The 19,016-nt window shown below is 45.3% G+C and overlaps 1 protein-coding gene across 7 annotated transcripts in view; it reads right to left on the minus strand.

Annotated features, from left to right (window-relative positions):
- PPFIA1 (PTPRF interacting protein alpha 1) overlaps positions 1-19,016 on the minus strand; it is a 117,945-nt gene that overhangs the window by 36,219 nt on the left and 62,710 nt on the right. For 4 of the 7 annotated variants that reach the window (XM_030917190.1, XM_030917191.1, XM_030917188.1 and 1 more), the window contains exons 9-17: positions 18,231-18,365; positions 16,814-16,897; positions 14,054-14,185; positions 12,299-12,361; positions 11,268-11,347; positions 10,397-10,532; positions 5,745-5,968; positions 2,523-2,754; positions 904-1,020 (exon numbers count right to left, since the gene is read on the minus strand). In XM_030917190.1, the coding sequence (XP_030773050.1) occupies positions 904-1,020; positions 2,523-2,754; positions 5,745-5,968; positions 10,397-10,532; positions 11,268-11,347; positions 12,299-12,361; positions 14,054-14,185; positions 16,814-16,897; positions 18,231-18,365 (1,203 nt within the window). The remainder of the gene's footprint in view (positions 1-903; positions 1,021-2,522; positions 2,755-5,744; positions 5,969-10,396; positions 10,533-11,267; positions 11,348-12,298; positions 12,362-14,053; positions 14,186-16,813; positions 16,898-18,230; positions 18,366-19,016) is intronic. The other 3 variants (XM_030917194.1, XM_030917192.1, XM_030917193.1) reach the window with 1 other exon arrangement.

Consider the following 19,016-nt stretch of genomic DNA (forward strand, 5'->3'; position numbering starts at 1 on the left):
AGAAATTCAAGGATCAGTATAAGCAAATATATTAAAATAGAAATGACAGGACACAGGATTTAGAGAAAATGTAACTGGACATAGAACCATTTTTTCACCAAAAAATTTAAATACAAGTTATTAAAGGTTTACTAGAGAAACACTATAAATTATTACTTAGATAAAATTCTATTTCTTGTGTTTTATTAAAATATGGCATTCTATATAATAAACGGCCCTAACAATCATCTATTCTAAGCCAAATCTCTCTATAACTTAGTTTTCTTTAATAAAATCCATGTTATAATTTAAAATATTCCAACTGATGAGGAAGTTACTGCAATACCAATTATAAAACTGAACAAACCTACTTTTAGTTAATCACCTGTTGGACATTAATGTAAAATCCTTACCTAGAATTTGATTTACCACTTCTCAAAAATAAAGTTATTGCTTAAAGCAAGGTATCCTGTGAAAATATATAAGAACAAAAGCTAGCATAATGTTAGGTAGAATCTTTACATCCATCCTATGATTCAAGTAAGATATTTTAATTTAAAAATAACCTATTAGAGACAGTAGCTGATGAGATTCAACAAGCTGATGAGATTTACAGTCTTGAATACAATCATCAGAACCAGAAAGCATACTGTCTGCGTAAACAGCTTCCATTAATTCTATGCTTAGATAGATTATTTATGTAGGAAACACTTACGAATTACAGAAATCCTACATAACTTGAGTAAAAACACTCTTAAACACCTATGTCTTGCCTGTATCCATACTTACTATATAGTAATACACTAATTTAAATTTATTATCATTGAGAAAAAGATACTTTTAACTAAGAAAAAGGCAACCCATTAATAAAGTCATCACAGCACAGACTCACACATGATCGAACACACACAGTTGCGGGGTTACCTGAGCATGCTGTGAAGAATCGCTATAGCATGGGGTGGAACTGGGAGGGGAGGTGGATGAGTAAACTACAGACTGATGGGGACCTGAGGTCTGGATTAAAAATGAATCTGGAGATGGCTAAAATAATAAAACAAAAGGATGACAGGAAATCAAAACCAATGACGGAAGCATAGAGACTGTCAGCCAGCATACAGAATTACAAAACCAGAAAAAATATATACATATACACAACTGTTTTTACAAATTCTCTGGACAGAAATAAGCACAAAACCACAAATAAAACAGTCAAAGAGTTTAAAATATTACCTAATTAGATGATGTAAATTATAAAAACAGTATTTCAAAACACTGCAAAATGGACTAGTTACCACCTCATATGCCACTAAAATGACTCACCGTCAATTGAATTGCATGCTGGCTAACAACACAACTAAAAGTGAAAATAGATGGTAACGGGAAAAAATATGATAGAAGCGCAGTTAAAAAGCAAATCATCTAATTATGAAATATTTCATTGACAACACACTGACAAATCCTAAATATACAAGATAGTTTTTTGTTTTTGTTTTTTTTAAATAAAGATGGGGTTCTCATTATGTTGCCCAGGCTGGTCTCTTAACTCCTAGCTCAAGCAATCCTCCTACCTTGACCTCCCAAACTTGCTGGGATTACAGGCGTGAGACACCGTGCCAGGCCCACAGGAAAGTTTTAAACATTCCTCAGACCTGCACACTCTGCAAACACCAAACACCAGAAAGTCATCGCATTTCCAGGTGAGAGGTGACCCTAAGCTGCGAAGGGAAGAAGCCCATCTGCTTCCTTAGGGAGCCATGAAGCAGCTGGCTTGTTCATGGCTTCACATGCAGAACCCATTTTGCATTTTTTCCCTTTTTTTTTTCTTTGGTAGTAGATGCCCTGGAAGCTGGTTGGGCACTACAAAAAGAAAGAAATGCACTGACTCCCTTTGTACATTTTCCCATATGCTCTGATGTCTGCCTTTATTTACTTTTGCTAAGTGGTTTTTCCTAGAAAACAGAAAATATTTCCCCTTCTGGCTGCTGTACTTTTGCACAGTTGTCATGCCTAATGTCACACAAACAAATGGTGGCATGCTAGCCTGGTCATCCAAATATTAAAAAAATTTTTTTATGTTTTTTGGGATTTGTTTTGAGATAGGGTCTCACTCTGCTGCCCAGGCTGGAGGGCAGTGATGCAATCATGGCTCACTGTAGCCTCGACCTCCTGGGCTCAGGTGATCCTCCCACCTCAGCCTCCAGAGTAGCTGGGACTACAGGCATACACCACCATGCCCAGCTACTTTTTGTAAAGACAGGGTTTTGCCATGTTGCCCAGCTGGTTTTGACCTCCTGGGCTCAACTGATCTGCCCACCTCAGTCTCCCAAAGTGTGAGGAATCACAGGCATGAGCCACCACGCCCAGCCCCAAATGTTAAAATTAGTTTGTCATAATTGAATGATTAAATAGTAACTAGTTTTTATAATCTTGAACCTCTTAGAATAATGAATGTACTTGATTTTCTTGTGGGTAGATTTGTAGTGTCCAAAATTTCATACAGGTATGCTGAGGGCAGCCACAGCAGGGAAAGGGCAGATACGTACAAGGGTCATGACGCCCAGTCTGTCCACTTCCCGGGCTGGGCTGTGAGGGATCCTTCGTGGGGTGGAGCGCCCACTGCCCGGAGGGGAGGAGCTAGCAAGCGAGGAAGCAGGGTACGGGGGAATGGAGCTCATTGATCTAAAACGACCAAGATTGTCTAGACTTCCACTGCCAACTCGACTTTCAATCTCCTCTGCCCGCTGCTCTGTGTTTTCTTTTTCTTCCTGAATCAACCTAAAATAAAACAAAAGCAGTCAGTCCTCCCGTTTTGGCAAACAGATTAATGTGTTTGCATGAGAAAAACCATGCTTATACTCTGTATTACTATGAGTAAACTCCAATAATAACTTGCTCAATGAACACTTCAGCAAAAATGTCCTACTCTTTTTAAATTTTTATGTTTTTGTTTGTTTGTTTTGAGATGGAGTCTCGCTCTGTTGCCCAGGCTAGAGTGCAATGGCGCGATCTCAGCTCACTGCAACCTCCGCCTCCTGGGTTCAAATAATTCTCCTGCCTCAGCCTCCCAAGTAGCTGCGATTACAGGCATGCATCACCATGCCCGGCTAATTTTTTGTATTTTTAGTTTCACCATGTTGGCCAGACTGGTCTCGAACTTCTGACCTTGTGATCTGCCCGCCTCAGCCTCCCAAAGTGCTGGGATTACAGGCGTGAGCCACTGCGGCTGGTCTAATTTTTATATTTTTTGAGACACAGTCTCACTCTCTCATCCTGGCTGGAGTACAGTAGCATGATCACAGCTCACTGCAGCCTCGAACTCCTGGGCTCAAGGGATCCTCCTGCCTCAGCCTCCCAAGTAGCTGGGGCAACAGGTATGCACCACCACGCCTGGCTCATTTTTTAAAAAATTTTGTAGAGACGAGGTCTTCCTACGTTGCCAAGGCTGGTCTCAAACTCCTGGCTTCAAGCCATCCTCCAACCTCAGCCTCCTCCCAAAGTGGTGGGACATAAGCCACCAACCACACTGGCCTCAATCTTTTTTAATGTACTACATCTTACAACAACAAAAAGTAAAACTTCCATTGAGTCTTGTTGGTTCTCGATATCATTCATATTTGATTTTACTTATTTACACTAAAATTTTGGAGAAGGCTGGATGGCAATTTTTCCTATGGTTGCAATTAATAGTTTCCTTACTGAGCAATATTTTAAAATTTTATGACCCTTATCTCCCCTATTCTTAGAGCAAAGCTGAAGACTTCTACGGATTTCTTCAACTGGAAATCAGGAACTCTAATATAAAGAACAGATCCACAAAGCAATTAGGAGTTTCCAAACACTTAACCGTTTAGATTAAATGAAAATACTGAGGTTTTTTTTTTTTTTTTTTTTTTTTTTTCTCAGTTTAAATCTGAACCAGAGTGTTATCAGATGGGATTCTCTACCATCCTCATCTAAATTTCTGGATTCATGCCAACCATGCTACATTAATTTGGAATTCAAGATTAATGCTCCTCTATCCTAGAGTGGATCACTAGACAGCAGTTTTAATATTTGACTGTGCCAGTAATAATTGTTCTAGTATTAAAATATAGAAACCTTGCAATAATCCTTCCAATTAAAGCTCTAATTACATTTCTAATCATTATTCATAGAAGAAAATCCACAAGTCAGTGGACAGAACATTTACACCAGGTCAACTTTCTGCATAAAGAGGAAGCACTTTTATCTAGTAATACATTATAAAAAATAAAAACAAAAGGTATATAATCCTTTCCCAGCTCACATAATGATGAGGAAAGACTATCTTTCTGAACACTTCATCGTATTATTTTGCACCTCCTCCTTCAAAGGGCCCCCATGCCTGGCAACAGATTGCTGCAGGGGCCTCTTCACCAGTTTTCAACGTGGCACATGAAATGGGAGTTTACAAAGTCAAAAACACAGGCAGCACACCAACTTCTTACCTCAGAACATACAGCCCTATTTTTTTTCTTCTTAATCAAAAAAAAGCTGGAGTAATACAGCTCTTGTTGATGTTTCTCTTAACCTTCTCTTCTTTACCTCCTGTTCTCTCTGACCAGGACTGGCACCTCTACCCGCATAAACTTCACAACCAAGTCCTGGCAGCACCCCACCCAGACCCGCCACAGGACTCCACGCACACAACTGTTCCTCATTTGGATTCAGGCTGGCCAAGTGGCACGTCAGATCAGGGCCCGGGGGATAGATCCCAGGCACCCCCTAGTCACACTGCTGTGTCCCTAGGCCAAGCCAGCGTGGGCAGGGTTTACCGGTCTCTTTGTCAATATAAAAGCAATTCTTGGATTCCATTCTACAGTTGGCCCATTTTGGAAGTTCTGCATTGTAACTGCTAAAGTTGCTAAAGAAAACCCTTCAAAATACTGATGAGACTAGAGGGCAAACCTGCACTCTGAGCACTCACTGTCCGTGTTAACTTCACACAGGGAAAGGCACACTGGAGTGGAGCGTGCACTCCTGAAGAGCTCCAGTGTTCTGTGCCAGGCCACTGTGTGATGGGACCTGAACATGTGAGGCTAACGGACGCACTACACACAGCCTCTTCTGTGCAGGAGGCTGCATACATGGCAGGTGACAGCGACGCGCTCCTTTCAGGGTTCAGGGTCAAGGAGGGACACTCAGACCAGAAGGGGGTTGATAAGCAACCCTCCCTCTCCCTTCCCACCCTGTATGTCCACTCTGGCATGCACGTGTTCTGAGCACTGGTCTCTCTAGTGAGTGGCACTGGCCTGTGGAGGCTGTTCATCCAAGGCAGGCTTCAGTCTGTCATCTCTTCCCAGCCCACCGCCGTGCACACCTTTCATCTGCACCCCGGGTCAGGAAGGTAGGCCGATCGGCCTCCTCCAGATGTGTTCAGCTCACATGGCCTTCCAGGTGCAACTCTCAGGATGGCAGTGGGAGCCGGGCGGGCCCAGAGCCCCTTCAGGCACCCGCCAGCTATGTGGCGAGGTTCTCAGGGGAAGGACTGAACACCTCTCACGTCCCACAATGTTCTACAGAAAGGTACCAGTGCCGTGACTGTGGGGAGAGTGCCCTGGTTACTTGAATTTTATATTCAAGGGCAATTTCAGTACTTAAAATTCTTAAAACAGAAGTTAAGTAAGTTCTATTATTATGGAACACTTAGAAATGTCAATAGTATTTCATCCAGACTTTTCCAGGCAGGATGAGATTCCTCAGAGACACCCACGCGTGTGGTGAGTGTAATGCACGGCTGCACACACCTGATCTCTTTGTTGATGGCGTCCAGCTGCTCCTGAAGCATCATGGCTAGCGTGTGCGCGTCGGCCTGGCCGCTGGGCGACAGCAGGTCAACTGAGCTGAGGAGAGTGTCCCTGTCATCTTCACCATCAGACACATCAGCATCACTCTCAAATGCTTGTGCTACATTTGCCAAGACACTAGCTTGCTGAGCACGTTCCCAATCCTGCTCATTAAGAGTCTGTACCTATAACCAAGAAAACCAAATCTCAGCAGATAAAGTAACAACATGCGTTGTAGAAACATAAATCTATCAGAAATTTATAAATTCTTTAATGAAAGCCCAAAAGATTTTAGAAAGATGAGCCATGCTTATAAGGTACTGACATGAAGCAGGCAGTATTTAAGAAATTGGGGAGGGCAACAATCCATTCCTTGGACCCTTGTGATATTAACCCCCTAACATGGACATGTGGCACTTCCATGGTGAAATACGCAACTGGGAGACAACAGAGTCAGAAACAAAAACCGAAAATCAGCTGGGAAGGGTGGGGAGGGGGAGGATGAAGAGAGGCTGATCAATGGCTGCAAATATACCCTTAGAAGAAACAAGACCTGGTGTTGGATACATCAGCAGGGTGACTAGAGTTAACATTACTAGGTGATACACGCCAGGCGTGGTGGCACATACCTGCAAACCCAGCATTTTGGGAGGCTGAGGCGGATCAATCACCTGAGGTCAGGAGTTCGAGATCAACCTGGCCAGCATGGCAAAATCCCGCCTCTACCAAAAATACAAAAATTAGCCAGGCGTAGTGGCTCATGCCTGTAATCCCAGCTACTCGGGAGGCTAAGGCAGGAGAATCGCTTGAACCTGGGAGGGGGAAGCTGCAGTGAGCCCAGGTCGCACCATTGCACTCCAGCCTGGGCGACAGAGAGAGACTCTGCCTCAGAAAAAAAAAAAACAAAAAAAAAAACAAAAAGGTGATACATTTCAAAATAGCTGCAAGGGAATAACTTGAATGTTCCCAATGTAAAGAAAGAAATACGTAAGGTGATGGATATCCCAATTACCCTGATGTAATTACATGAATGTATCAAATTATCACATATACCCCCTAAATATGTATTACCAATATGGATTAATAAAAAAAAAAACTGTGCTCCAATTATACATGCTACCAGAAAGTTACAAAAAAAAAAAAAAAAGATTTAAATCCATATCAATTGAGTTCATTCAGTTGCTGTAAATTTCGTGTTTTCGAGTCCCCTCTAACCAACCTGTGTGTCCACATCCTGCCCTACCTGTGGCTCTTACTACCAAGCCCGAACAAGGAAAGGAGGGCAGCAGCAACTGAGAGAATCAAGGATGATCTCAAGAATGGCAGAGTACGCGGCACGGGCAGCTCAGTGCTGAGTGGCCGTGTCTGACTGAGGCATCACGTACGTCATCAGAATGCAGAGGGTAAAGTGCGTGTGACGGGACCCACGCAATCCCCCAGGTGTGATTCTTTCATGCCGCCTCACTCTTCAAGCCCCCAACGCCTCCTCTCCCATTCTCACTCCCAGCCCCCAATGCCTCCTTTCCCATTCTCACTCCCAGCCCCCAACACCTCCTCTCCCATTCTCACTCCCAGCCGGTGACCTTCCCATTTCATGGAGACAAAACCAAGGCCTGCACTCAGCCTTCCTCCTCTCTGGGGTCAGCCCTACCTGCTGGGCAGCAGCCTCAAGCCCTGGCTCCCTCTCTGGATAAGCAAGTTCCACTAGCTCGTCCCATTAGCACAAGGACATTTTCTCCCCCATCTCACCTTAAAACACCACAGCAGAAACCAAGGCCCTTCCCCTGTCCCTGCCCGGGTCTGTTTTCACCCACCCCTCCACTGTTCTGCTCCCAACCAGAGTAAAAGATCCCGGTGAGCCGCCTCCATTCTGTCTTCCTCTCCCCACTTCTCCAGACCTTGCTGCAGGCAAGCTTTGAGTGCTTACTTCCCCACCAGGGGGACTACTTTATGGCAGTTCCAACGTGCTCCCCGTTACTAAGGCCACCAGCTATCCCGTGGTTCCGTCTCCCATCTGACCTGGCCCATCAGCAGGTTGGACTCTGCTGCTCTCCTCTCTTCCCCGAGCACTCTGCCCAGTTGGTCCCAGGACCCTACCCCTTGCTGGTCATGCCTCTGTCTCATTCCTTCCCAATCTCCCCACCCATGGTCTTGGAGCACCCCAGAGCTCCATTCTTGGGCCTTGTCTCCATCCACAGGCACCCATGAGATGACGTCGTCTTGTCTCATGTTGCTTAATACCATCCATGTGCTCAAGACGCCTCAATTTTCATCTCTAGTTCTAGACGTCTCTCTTGGGTTCCAGATTGGAATATTCAACAGCCAACCTGCCACCTCCCCTGGACAGCTGATAATCCTGTCAACCTGAACATGGCCCTGGCTCAATTCCTACTCTCCTCCAAGCCAATGTCTTCCTCATCTCAAGAAACAGACTCCATCCTTCTAGCTGCTCAAGCCCAAATCCTTGGAGTCATCTCTGACTCCTCTCTTTCCTTCCACCCTGGATCCAATCCTTCAGCAAATTTTGTTGGCATTCCATAACAATACACTGAACATGTTCCACGTGCTGCTTCTCCTTCCTCCTTCACATCCCTGCTCAGATGTCACCCTCACTATACTGTCTCCCTGGCCTCCCTACTTAAAATTCTTATTCCCCTGCTCACTCCACAACTCAGGGCCGCCCTGAGTCCCATTTCCATGCTTATTACCATCTGACATACCGGGATGGTTTAAAAATATGTCCACAAACACTTTTAACACTCGTCCCTTTAAGAGGTGGAGGGTGATTCTCACCCCAAACCCTGAGTGTGGGCAAGACTTAGCGCCTCACTCAAATGAACAGAATAGAGAGGAAGTGAAGGTTGCAGCATCCAAGACCAGGACTGGAAAGGCTGTGGGACTTTCTTCTCGCCCTCTCCTAAAGTACGGGCTGCTTGCATCACAATGCAAGGACCACAGAGCAGCCCCGGTGGCCAGATCCAAGTGGTGGGTGATGGCCCCGAGGCCTCCTGCCCCAGCTGGGTTTTTCTGCGGCTCCAGTCTTGCCAGATTGAGCCAGGACTGTCCTGCTCTGCTGCTCCTGCGCTCACAGGAGCTGTGAACTATGAAATGTTCACTGTTTTAAGCCACTGAGCTCCGTAGTAATTTGTTACACACCAATAGTCAACAAACACACACTACCAGACTTTATATGTCAACTGTTTGTGTCCTCTGGGATGCAGGCATTCTTCCTGTTTAAATACACACCGCTGCAGCCCTAGGTCTCTACAGTCTGTAATGGGGCCTGGCCCAAACTAGTTGTTGAGTGACTATGGGGGCTAAAATTATACTTACATGTATTGAAATAAATGCTGCTGAACAGACCAAAGAAAGAAGGTAAACGTTCAAAGGTGAATTCTTTTCACTAAATGATGAATATACGTATTCAATTACTTCTTTTATTTTTTAGAAACAGGGTTTTACTCTGTTGACCAAGCTGGAGTGCAGTGGTGCAATCATAGCTCACTATAGCATTGACCTCCCGGGACCCCAAGGATCCTTCTACCCCAGCCCCAAGAGTAGCTGGGACTGCAGGCGCATGCCACCATGCCCAGCTAATTTCTTTATTTGTACAGATGGGGTCTTACTATGTTGCCCAGGCTGGTCTCAATCTCCTGGGCTCAAAGGACCCTTCTGCCTCAGCTTCCCGAGTAGCTGGGACTATAGGCACACACTACCACACCCAGCTAATTTTTTCATTTTTTTAAAAAAAGAGACAGGGGTCTCCCTGTGTTGCCGAAGCTGGTCTCAAGCTCCTGGCTTCAAGCGATCCTCCCAAAGCACTGGGATTACCGGTGTGAGGCATTGCACCCAGATTCCTATTGCTGTTCCTGTTCCTGTTCCTCTTCCTATTCCTTTCTATTCTATTCTTTTCTGAGACGGAGTTTCGCTCTTGGAGTCCAGGCTGGAGTGCAATGATGCTTTCTCAGCTCACTGCAATGCCTCCGGGTTCAAGCGATTCTTCTGCCTCAGCCTCCCGAGTAGCTGGGATTACAGGCACCTGCCACCATGCCCAGCTAATTTTTTGTATTTTTAGTAGAGATGGGGTTTCACCATGTTGGCCAGGCTGATCTCAAACTCCTGACCTCAGGTGATCCACCTGCCTTGGCCTCCCAAAGTTCTGGGATTACAGGCGTGAGCCACCTGCACCTGGCCTACTCATTTTTAATCACTACTTTAAATCCATGATTATCATTGTATTTAAAAATGACTGTATTTTTATAAGAATTCCTATTAAAAGAAAGAAAGAAAAAAAAAAAACTACAGACGCCAGGCACAATGGCTCACGCCTGTAGTACCAGCACTTTGTGAGGCCGAGGCAAGAGGACTGCTTGAGGCCAGGAGTTCAAGAGCAGCTTGGGCAACACAGACCCTATCTCTTTAAAAAAAACAAAAACAAAACCCTATTTTAAAAAATGCTCTAAAAGCTAAACTCTTAGCCAGAAAATAGAAAATGAGAGGAGGGCAAGAAAGGCAATGACCTATCAACATTTTTATTCCAAAGCAGTCTGAAAGCCACAGGATAAGTAGGTTAACTTTCACGTAAGCAGAGGTATTTCACACAAAGACCTTGCCTTGGAAGGCTCATCTCGCAGGGCTGCCAGACGGCCTTTCTGCGGGCGCCGCAGCACTGCGCTGGTGCTGTAGGAGTCTGTGTGGCCGTCTGCCATGGGGAACCTGAAATCTGGGACACTGCCCAAGTGGGGTCGGCTGAAACATGAAAAATAAGAATGATCATTATTAGAAAAGGAAATAAACTCTCTTCTAGTTAAGGCAGAATCTATCAATTTGGAAAAGTTATTCCACACAGGAAAGGGTCTCCAGGGAGGGCACTGCTCTCGCCCGCCCCAAGAGCTACTTGTTGCCTACTCCAGGACAACAGTTTCAGTCTCTCAGCCCTACCAGGTAGAAAGCTCTCCAGGAAAAGCTGTGCAGACGGCCATGGCGATGAGCAACAAGGAGCCAGCTGTCTAGGATGAGAGAGACCCCAGGTCCCCTGAGACCCCTCCTCTGGGTCCAGGTGTCCAGCTCTGCATTTCTGTTCCACTTTCCCAGGGCTGACGGAAAACACAGCCACACGCCACTGCTGGCCTTCAACTGCTCTGCAATTGTCCCACCCGTGCCAGCATCTGTGGTGTGAGATCTTGGGATCTGTCATCCTGCTCTTACATCATCAGTGTCACACTCTGCTGGGCCCCTCGAATAATATATCCAAATACTAACTGATCAAAACTCCTCCTGTGTTTTGGAGTTCTGCCAATAATGTGTCTCCTCAGTACCAAGCTCTAACCTTTGAGTTATTTTACTCTTCTTTCTTGCTTCCTACTAAGCTACAGGCTCCTTGAGGCCACACCATTAGCCGCATCCAGTTAGGCTGCCCACAGAGCCAAGAGCTGGCCTGCCACAGGTGCTGACAACACGGCTGCTCACTGGTTAATACCATACCCATGATGAAGTGAAGCACCTCTTAGCCTCATCTGGTCTAGTTCGGCTCTCAGTGCTTCAATGTTCAGGACAAGCTGATCCTACAGAAAAGCAAAAGACTTACAATACTGCTATCTCTTTGAGATTTTAAAACCACTTACTTCAAATGTGCTCAGATGCTGAGCATAACCCTAACAGGTTAAATCAGCAGTTACAAATACCAAACATTTAAATTCTGGGAAAATTTTCTCCAAGAGTACTGCAATAAACATAAACACTCAGACTACTATATTAACTTTGTAAGCCCTAATGAATGAAAAGCTGTGTCTTAGTCATAGAAAAGCTTTTAAGAGGATAAACACCAAACCATTAACAATTACTAGTTTTGTAGAGAAGCAGACTCTTTTAGGGGAGAAAGGGAACAATATTCACATCCTGTGCATCTCTGTATTGTGTTTAATTGTCTTACATCAGGTATGCATCCATTCCTGTGTCATGAGTATACTTGATCTCATTTCTAGAGCTGTGCTGTCCACCACTGGCCACATGTGGCTACTGAGCCCTTGTAAAGGGTTAGTCTAAATGGAGATGTGCTGTGACTATGAAATACACAGTGGAAAAAGAATGTAAAGTAGCTCAGTTCTGTTACTATTCATACATAATGAAACAATAACATTTTACATATACTGAATTAAATAAAATAGATTTTACCTATTTCTTACTTTCTAAAATGTGACTATTAGAAAATTAAACATTACATATGCAGCTCATATCATATATCTGTTGGACAGCACTGTCATCGATGCTAATATTTCAGCTTCAAATAAACCCAGAAAGGACTCTGAATTCTGAACCATATGCACAGCCAGACTCAAAACACACCTCAAATACAAAGGCATTCAACATACAAGCCTGAGGGCGCTAGCAGCTTATGGCAGTGGACTATGAGAGCCACAAACCAAGCTGGTCTCCACTGTCAGACATCTGCAGTAACTATCATCATCAACTCAGTTCAACTCGGCTCTTCATGGATTTAGAGAAGGTTTCAGTACCTTATCATGTTGTGTTTCTTCTAATTGCTTTTTTGCATTTTCAACTTCTCTTAATAGAGAATTCTGAAAAAGACAGATAGTCCTTTAGTGTTTCTTTAAAATGTCCCATTTAAATACACAGCATGGCTCTGTCTGTTTAAAAAAAAAAAAAAGGACCCCAGAAAGGGAACGGAGCAGGAGAGCACACCAGCAAGCACTGCCATAGTCCCAGAGTCAGACCACGAGGCGGCGACACCTTCTCTTGTGTCTCTTACTAATGTAACATCTACTCCTCACCAAATGAACTTTCTAAAGGCAGGTATGTCAAGTTCACGGTGTAAGTTCATTTCAGTCAGTTAAACTGGCTTATACTAGTTTTTAGCCTTTATAATTTCTCAGTCACTTGGGAAACCTGAATTTAAGTTTCAAAGATAATCAAAGATAAAATAAAAAATAAAAACACTGCTCCATTAAGGCTGGCCCACTGATCAATGTGAGTGGGATAAAGACTCTGTGTGGTCTCTGGAAATGCCCTCCATGGTCAGCACCATGTAAATAAACGTGTCATGCAATGAGTGGGAATCATTCGTCTCTCAGATGAGCAGACCCCAATCCTCACAGCCAATCTCAGGGCAGTTTCTGAGTCTCATCGCTAGGGACACTGCATAGTCAGGAGAGGCTTTATCAAACTGGAATCCAGCTGCTGCCCATTAGAGCTTCTCTGACACAGATTCTAGGATATCCCTTCGCTCTGGCGACAGCTAACATGTTTCCATGATGACAGTGCTCAGAGTCCAGGCTCAGCCTTCAACTTTTTCCAAATCAAATGAAAAAGAATCAAGGTAGGGGTTGTAATATTTATTTGGTTCCAGCTGATTAAACCCTTTCTAGCACACGATACTCCTTAAGTGACCTGTTTATAAATGAGACAGAAATTAACTTTTTTCTTTTCTTTTTTTTTTTTTTGAGGCAGGACCTTGCTGTCATGCAGAATGAATGAAGTACAGTGATGCGATCGCGGCTCACTGCAACCTCCACCTCCTGGGTTCAAGCGATTTTCATGCCTTAGCCTCTTGAGTAGCTGGGACTACAGGCGGGTGTCCCCGGGTCAGGCTAATTTTTATATTTTTAGCAGAGACGGGGTTTGGTCATGTTGGCCAGGCTGGTCTCGAACTCCTAGCTGAAGTCATCTGCCTGCCTCGGCCTCCCAAAGTGCTGGGATTATAGACGTGAGCCACCGTGCCCGGCCAGAAATTAACTTCTAATGCATGAACAATAAAGGGGTGAGGGTTGGGCCCAAAAAATGATCCAAGTGCAGGGGCTGGCAAACTAGAACTTGATGGCCAAAACCAGCCCACTGCTTATTTCTGCAAATGAATCTTATTGGAACATAGCCACACCCATTCATTTACATGTTATTTATGGCTGCTTTTGTGCTAATTACTTGATTGGCATAAAATTATTTAATTACTTGTAATTACTAAAAGCCTAAAATATTTACTCTCTGGCCCTTTATAAAAATCACTTACCTACTCTCATTCTAGAGAATAAGAATGATAAACAATTTCCCATACATGCAAATGGGGCAAGGACATAGCAAACAATAAGTTAATTCAGTGACTGGCTAACTGTGTGTACCTTTCCCACTTTAAAGAATAACTCCCACTTTCGGTAACAGCTGCTAACCACCGTTACACATGCCTGCTCAGGGGCAGATGAGCAGTCTTTTGGCAGAGGGCGGGAAAGCGCCAGCGATATCCGTGTTATCTAACCTACCTTGTCTTCCAAAGCAGCCATTCTCTCTTTAAGATGGAGCTGAAGCCTCTCATTGGATTCTGAAAGCAGCTTGTCAACAGTGTCTGATAAACGTTTATTATGTTCCTCGTTCATTTTTTCTCTTTGCCTTGCCTAAAGCAGGAGAAACAAAGACTTAGAAACCTCATGTAAATGCTCGATCATTATTTTAAAAGCACAAGGACCAACAGGGTGAGCCCCATGCGTGCCCTCCCCTCCCCGGTTGCTTCCCGCACTGCCGTCCTGAGTGGATTTTTGCATGGTGACCAGAACCAGCTCATGGACGTGGGGAACACAGGACACGTCTTGGAGAGATCATTAACTAGAAGGTCCCACTGCTCCTGTGACAGGAATCCTCAGGAATGTCACTAGTTGTTAACTGTCAGAGGGACTTAAGGAGCAGATTTATAGCAGATATTTAGAGGAGCAGCCTGTCTCCATGCTGGTAGAGGCATTTTCCCTTGTGTAACTAAAAGCTTGGGTCTGGATCTGGGGAAGAAGGGTGAATTTAATTCACAAAGCAAAAAAGTTAAAAAGTTTGTTTTGGAAAAAAAAAAAGCAGCACTAGAGAGACTTTCATATTTTTTCTTTATACCTCTACGTTGCTTAAATTTCTCGTAATGGAAATTTATATTCGAAAATTATAAATAATTACCTTAAGTAATTTTAATATGTAGTAACAAAACTGACATGTCTGTTATTTTATAAAACCATAATGAAGTTCATGGTTTAAAACCTGTTTCTCAGCCGGGCGCGGTGGCTCAAGCCTGTAATCCCAGCACTTTGGGAGGCCGAGACGGGCGGATCACAAGGTCAGGAGATCGAGACCATCCTGGCTAACACGGTGAAACCCTGTCTCTACTAAAAAAAAAAAAATACAAAAAACTAGCCGGGCGTGGTGGTGGGCGCCTGTAGTCCCAGCTACTCGGGAGGCTAAGGCAGGAGAATGGCGTAAACCCGGGAGGCAGAGCTTGCAGTGAGCTGAGATCCGGTCACTGCACTCCAGCCTGGGTGACAGAGCAAGACTCCGTCTCAAAAAAAAATAAAAAAATAAAAAAAAATAAAACCTGTTTCTCAAATGACAGGCAGAAGGGGACAGGAAGTGTTAGCAGGTGGCACCTCCATGCCCTCATCATCCAAGTGCCCTTGCAGTGCTCAGGGGGCTCCTCCCAGGCAGGGGGCAGTGGCACGGGGTTATGACGTGCACTTGAGTCATGCTGCCCAGGAAGGAGAGAGCCACGAGACGGCACCATCAGTAGTGCATTCAACCCCCGTGCGCCCAGTTTCTGCACTGGGAAAACATGGGGAGTGACCTCTCCTTTTCTCACAAGGTCTAACATGTAGCAACTCTCATTACCTGAAAGGGTCCAGCACATCATGGGGCATACAGAGTAACACATGCTTCCTCTTAGGAAAGAAACAATATCCTTCTTTGTGCTTATTTTCTGTCAGCATTTAAATAATTTTTTTTTTTTTTTTGAGATGGAGTCTCGCTCTGTCGCCCAGGCTGGAGTGCAGTGGCTGGATCCCAGCTCACTGCAAGCTCCGCCTCCTGGGTTTACGCCATTCTCCTGCCTCAGCCTCCTGAGTAGCTAGGACTACAGGCGCCCGCCACCACGCCCGGCTAGTTTTTTGTATGTTTTTTAGTAGAGATGGAGTTTCACTGTGTTAGCCAGGATGGTCTCGATCTCCTGACCTTGTGATCCGCCCGTCTCGGCCTCCCAAAGTGCTGGGATTACAGACTTGAGCCACTGCGCCCGGCCAATATTTAAATAATTTTTAAAGAACACAGCTTAAAGTTCACTGCTGTGTCTGTGCGCATGAGTGTGCATTTTGGAAGGGGAGGTGGTGACTGCCCAAAACGCACCCTCTCACTGGGAGTAGGAATCATGGTTTCCCAGAAGCTCATTTGACTCTCTGCAGGGCATGGCCGAGAATACAGATTTCTGGTGAAAACAAAATCTAGTAGCCTAAAATTATAAAGCGGGTTGACGTGACAGTGCAAGAGTTCTACAATCAGATGCTGCACGCTTCCTTTCTCCACCTACTTGTTAAAGAGAAATCCGGCCCAAACCCCAGGCCTGGTACCAGCTGGCCCTGGGACTGCTCTTGCTATTACTTTTTCCTGGATGTGCCATACTGATACCCGTCCAACTCTTCCAGGAAGACAATCTTAGGATTCAATGGACAGAAGTCTCCACTGCCACACTCCTTCCTAGTGCTTTTCACTGTAGCTCAATTACGGTGTTGCCCTTGCTTAGAACTATTCATTCCAACACACCATGATGTTTGCAGTGTTTTAACCTGGGACAGAGGTCAGGCCTCTGACCTGCATTTCGGAATTCAGTGCCATATCCTAGGCAAGTGGACTAGTCATCCAGGACAATGGGCCTGCCTCTACCCACGCCGGTACCACAGGTACCTAGAACAATTCCCCTGATAGGCCACTAGACAAGCAAGAAGCATTTTTGGACGTGGGGATCTAATCTACCCCCTGAAGCACTGCCTATGATCTCCAATTTCTTCCGCGACTCCCAACACTGACTGAAAACTGCTACTGTGTGGGATGTACACATTAGCAGGCGACTCACAGATGAGGGTGCAAAACAAATGCACGTGACCAGAACTGAGCTGGAGGACCAACATCTCAGTCAGGGGTGGGAGGCCCCGAGCTCCCCACAGCCCGAGCAATGCCCTTGCAGCGCCCACTCAGCGGCCCCGCCCTCAGGGCTGCATGCTCACCCGCTGCAGTTCTTGATTCTTCTCCTCCAACTGTGCTTCCATCTGCCGTAACCTTTCTTCAATGTTGCCGTGTCTCTCTTCAGCCTGTCAGCAGAAACAGCATCAGCTGACCTCATCCTTACACTTCATTAACAACATGCTGCATACTACTGCAGTGGCAACAGGCAGGACATGCTCTGCGTGGACTCTTCCGCCATACTAAACAAAAAGCATTTACTCATCCATCAACACAGCTTACGGGGCTTCACGTGCTGGGCCGGGAGGTGGCCAGCCCTCTTGTGTTGGTGATTCTGAAGCATGGCTGTTGCTGGTGACTGACTGGGTGTTTTCCCCCCAACCCCTATGCCCAATCTCAGTGGAGTCGTGATTCCCCCATCCTTAGACTGCTTCTGGTTAGTCAGCATGGAAAGCAGAAAGCAGCAGCAAGCACAAGCAAGGAGCAGTGCACCCATTCTACCTTCCTAAGCTTGGAAGTAAGTTCCAACAGTTTAGCTTCCTTAGCAGCAGAGCTCCCAGAAGACAAAAGATCAGACTACATAGCCGACAAGGGACAGGAAAGATAACAGGGGAGAAAAGAAATTGAGACTTTAAAAGCAGATCATGGAGTGGGAGGAAAGGTTCTCTTACAGCTGTTAGCAACAAACTTGCTAGAAGGAACAGATCTATAGGCCCTAAAACCATCTGAATGGTCCAGAAGGATGCCCTCCCCAGCAGCTTGAAAAGCTTGAGCCAGGAGACTCAGGACGACGGACAGCAGCCTCGGCTCCTGCTGCTCACCTGCCTGGCACTGCAGTGCTGGGCTCCCCATGCCCCAGAGGCTGGGTGTTTGCCCAGTGATGTGCTCCCTGGATTCTTGCCAATCCCAAGACCTATGACAGCATTTACCTCTTCAGCTGCTTCCCTCATGAATGGTGAGAACTTGGAGGGACTGTGCCTTGCACATGCCTAGTCAACAGTTGTTGGACAAATGAATAAATATTACTTAAAAACACATTTTTAAGTAATTTCAAAATAATAAAAGTACTTAAAAATGTGTTTATTAAGAATTTATCTTGATGGTGTTTTTAAAAGAATAGCATCTTCCTATTTCTGAGAAAAACCACCTTCTTTTACAGAGGCTTCTATCCTACGCCTACGCTGGTGACCAGAACAACTTTAAGAAGCAGTAACTCTCAGATCGCACATGCTGTGGACAAATAGTATACAGCTCACAACACCAAGGGAGACTTCAGGATAAAAGGATCATGTCTGGCATTTACGAAGTGTTCCAATCTCAGATGAAAGAGCACTCAAACCAAATCCGTGCTCTTCCATGGATTTAGGTGCTGATGTAATAAGAACAGTGACAAACAAGGTACACAGGCAAGGCACAGTCACAGGCCTGGCAGCCGAACCAGAACAAAGCTCATGGCACTACCTTGGAAAGCGCTGCCACCCTCTGGGCCAGCTCCGCCTCCACCTCAGGGAGCGTCTCTGCCTTCCTCAGTGTCTGTTGCAGCTTTTGCTCTGCCAATTCCAAGCGCTCCTGTAACTGGCGGTTTTTATCTTCAGTCTATAAAATGAGAGCAAAGCATCAAAATGCAGCGACTCTTCTAGCTGTATCAGTTTTTAACACATTGAAACACACTGAAATGCAGATACAGACTAAGAGAGTCATGATGGAAGAGCTACAGTGATGGGGGTTGCTTCTGGGTCAGGTTTTTTTTGTTTTTGTGTTTTTTGAGATAGTCTTGCTTTGTCACCCAGGCTGGAGTACAGTGGCACAATCTCGGCTCACTGCAACCTCCACCTCCCGAGGTCAAGCAATTCTCCTGCCTCAGCCTCCTCAGTAGCCGCAATTACAGGCATGTGCCACCACACCTGGCTAATTTTTGTATTTTTAGTAGAGACGGGGCTTTGGCATGTTGGCCAGGCTGGTCTTGAACTCCTAACCTCAAGTGATCCAACCGCCTCAGCCTCCCAAAGTGGTGGGATTACATGTGTGCACCACTGTGCCTGACCTGGGTCAAATTTTCCTGTGGCCTGGAGTACATGCCCACTTTCCTGGGCTTGGTTTCAATGTGCAAAACACCTCTTGCCAAAGTATTTGCTCTTCCTAAATAACTTCTAAGAAACTTTTTTTTTTTTGTTTAAAGACAGAGTCTCGCTCTGTCACCCAGGCTGGAGTACAGTGATACTCTTACAAGAGTAAGTATGGTTTAAC

The sequence above is a fragment of the Rhinopithecus roxellana genome, chromosome 15 (genome assembly GCF_007565055.1).
Source record: "Rhinopithecus roxellana isolate Shanxi Qingling chromosome 15, ASM756505v1, whole genome shotgun sequence".
Lineage (NCBI taxonomy): Eukaryota > Metazoa > Chordata > Mammalia > Primates > Cercopithecidae > Rhinopithecus > Rhinopithecus roxellana.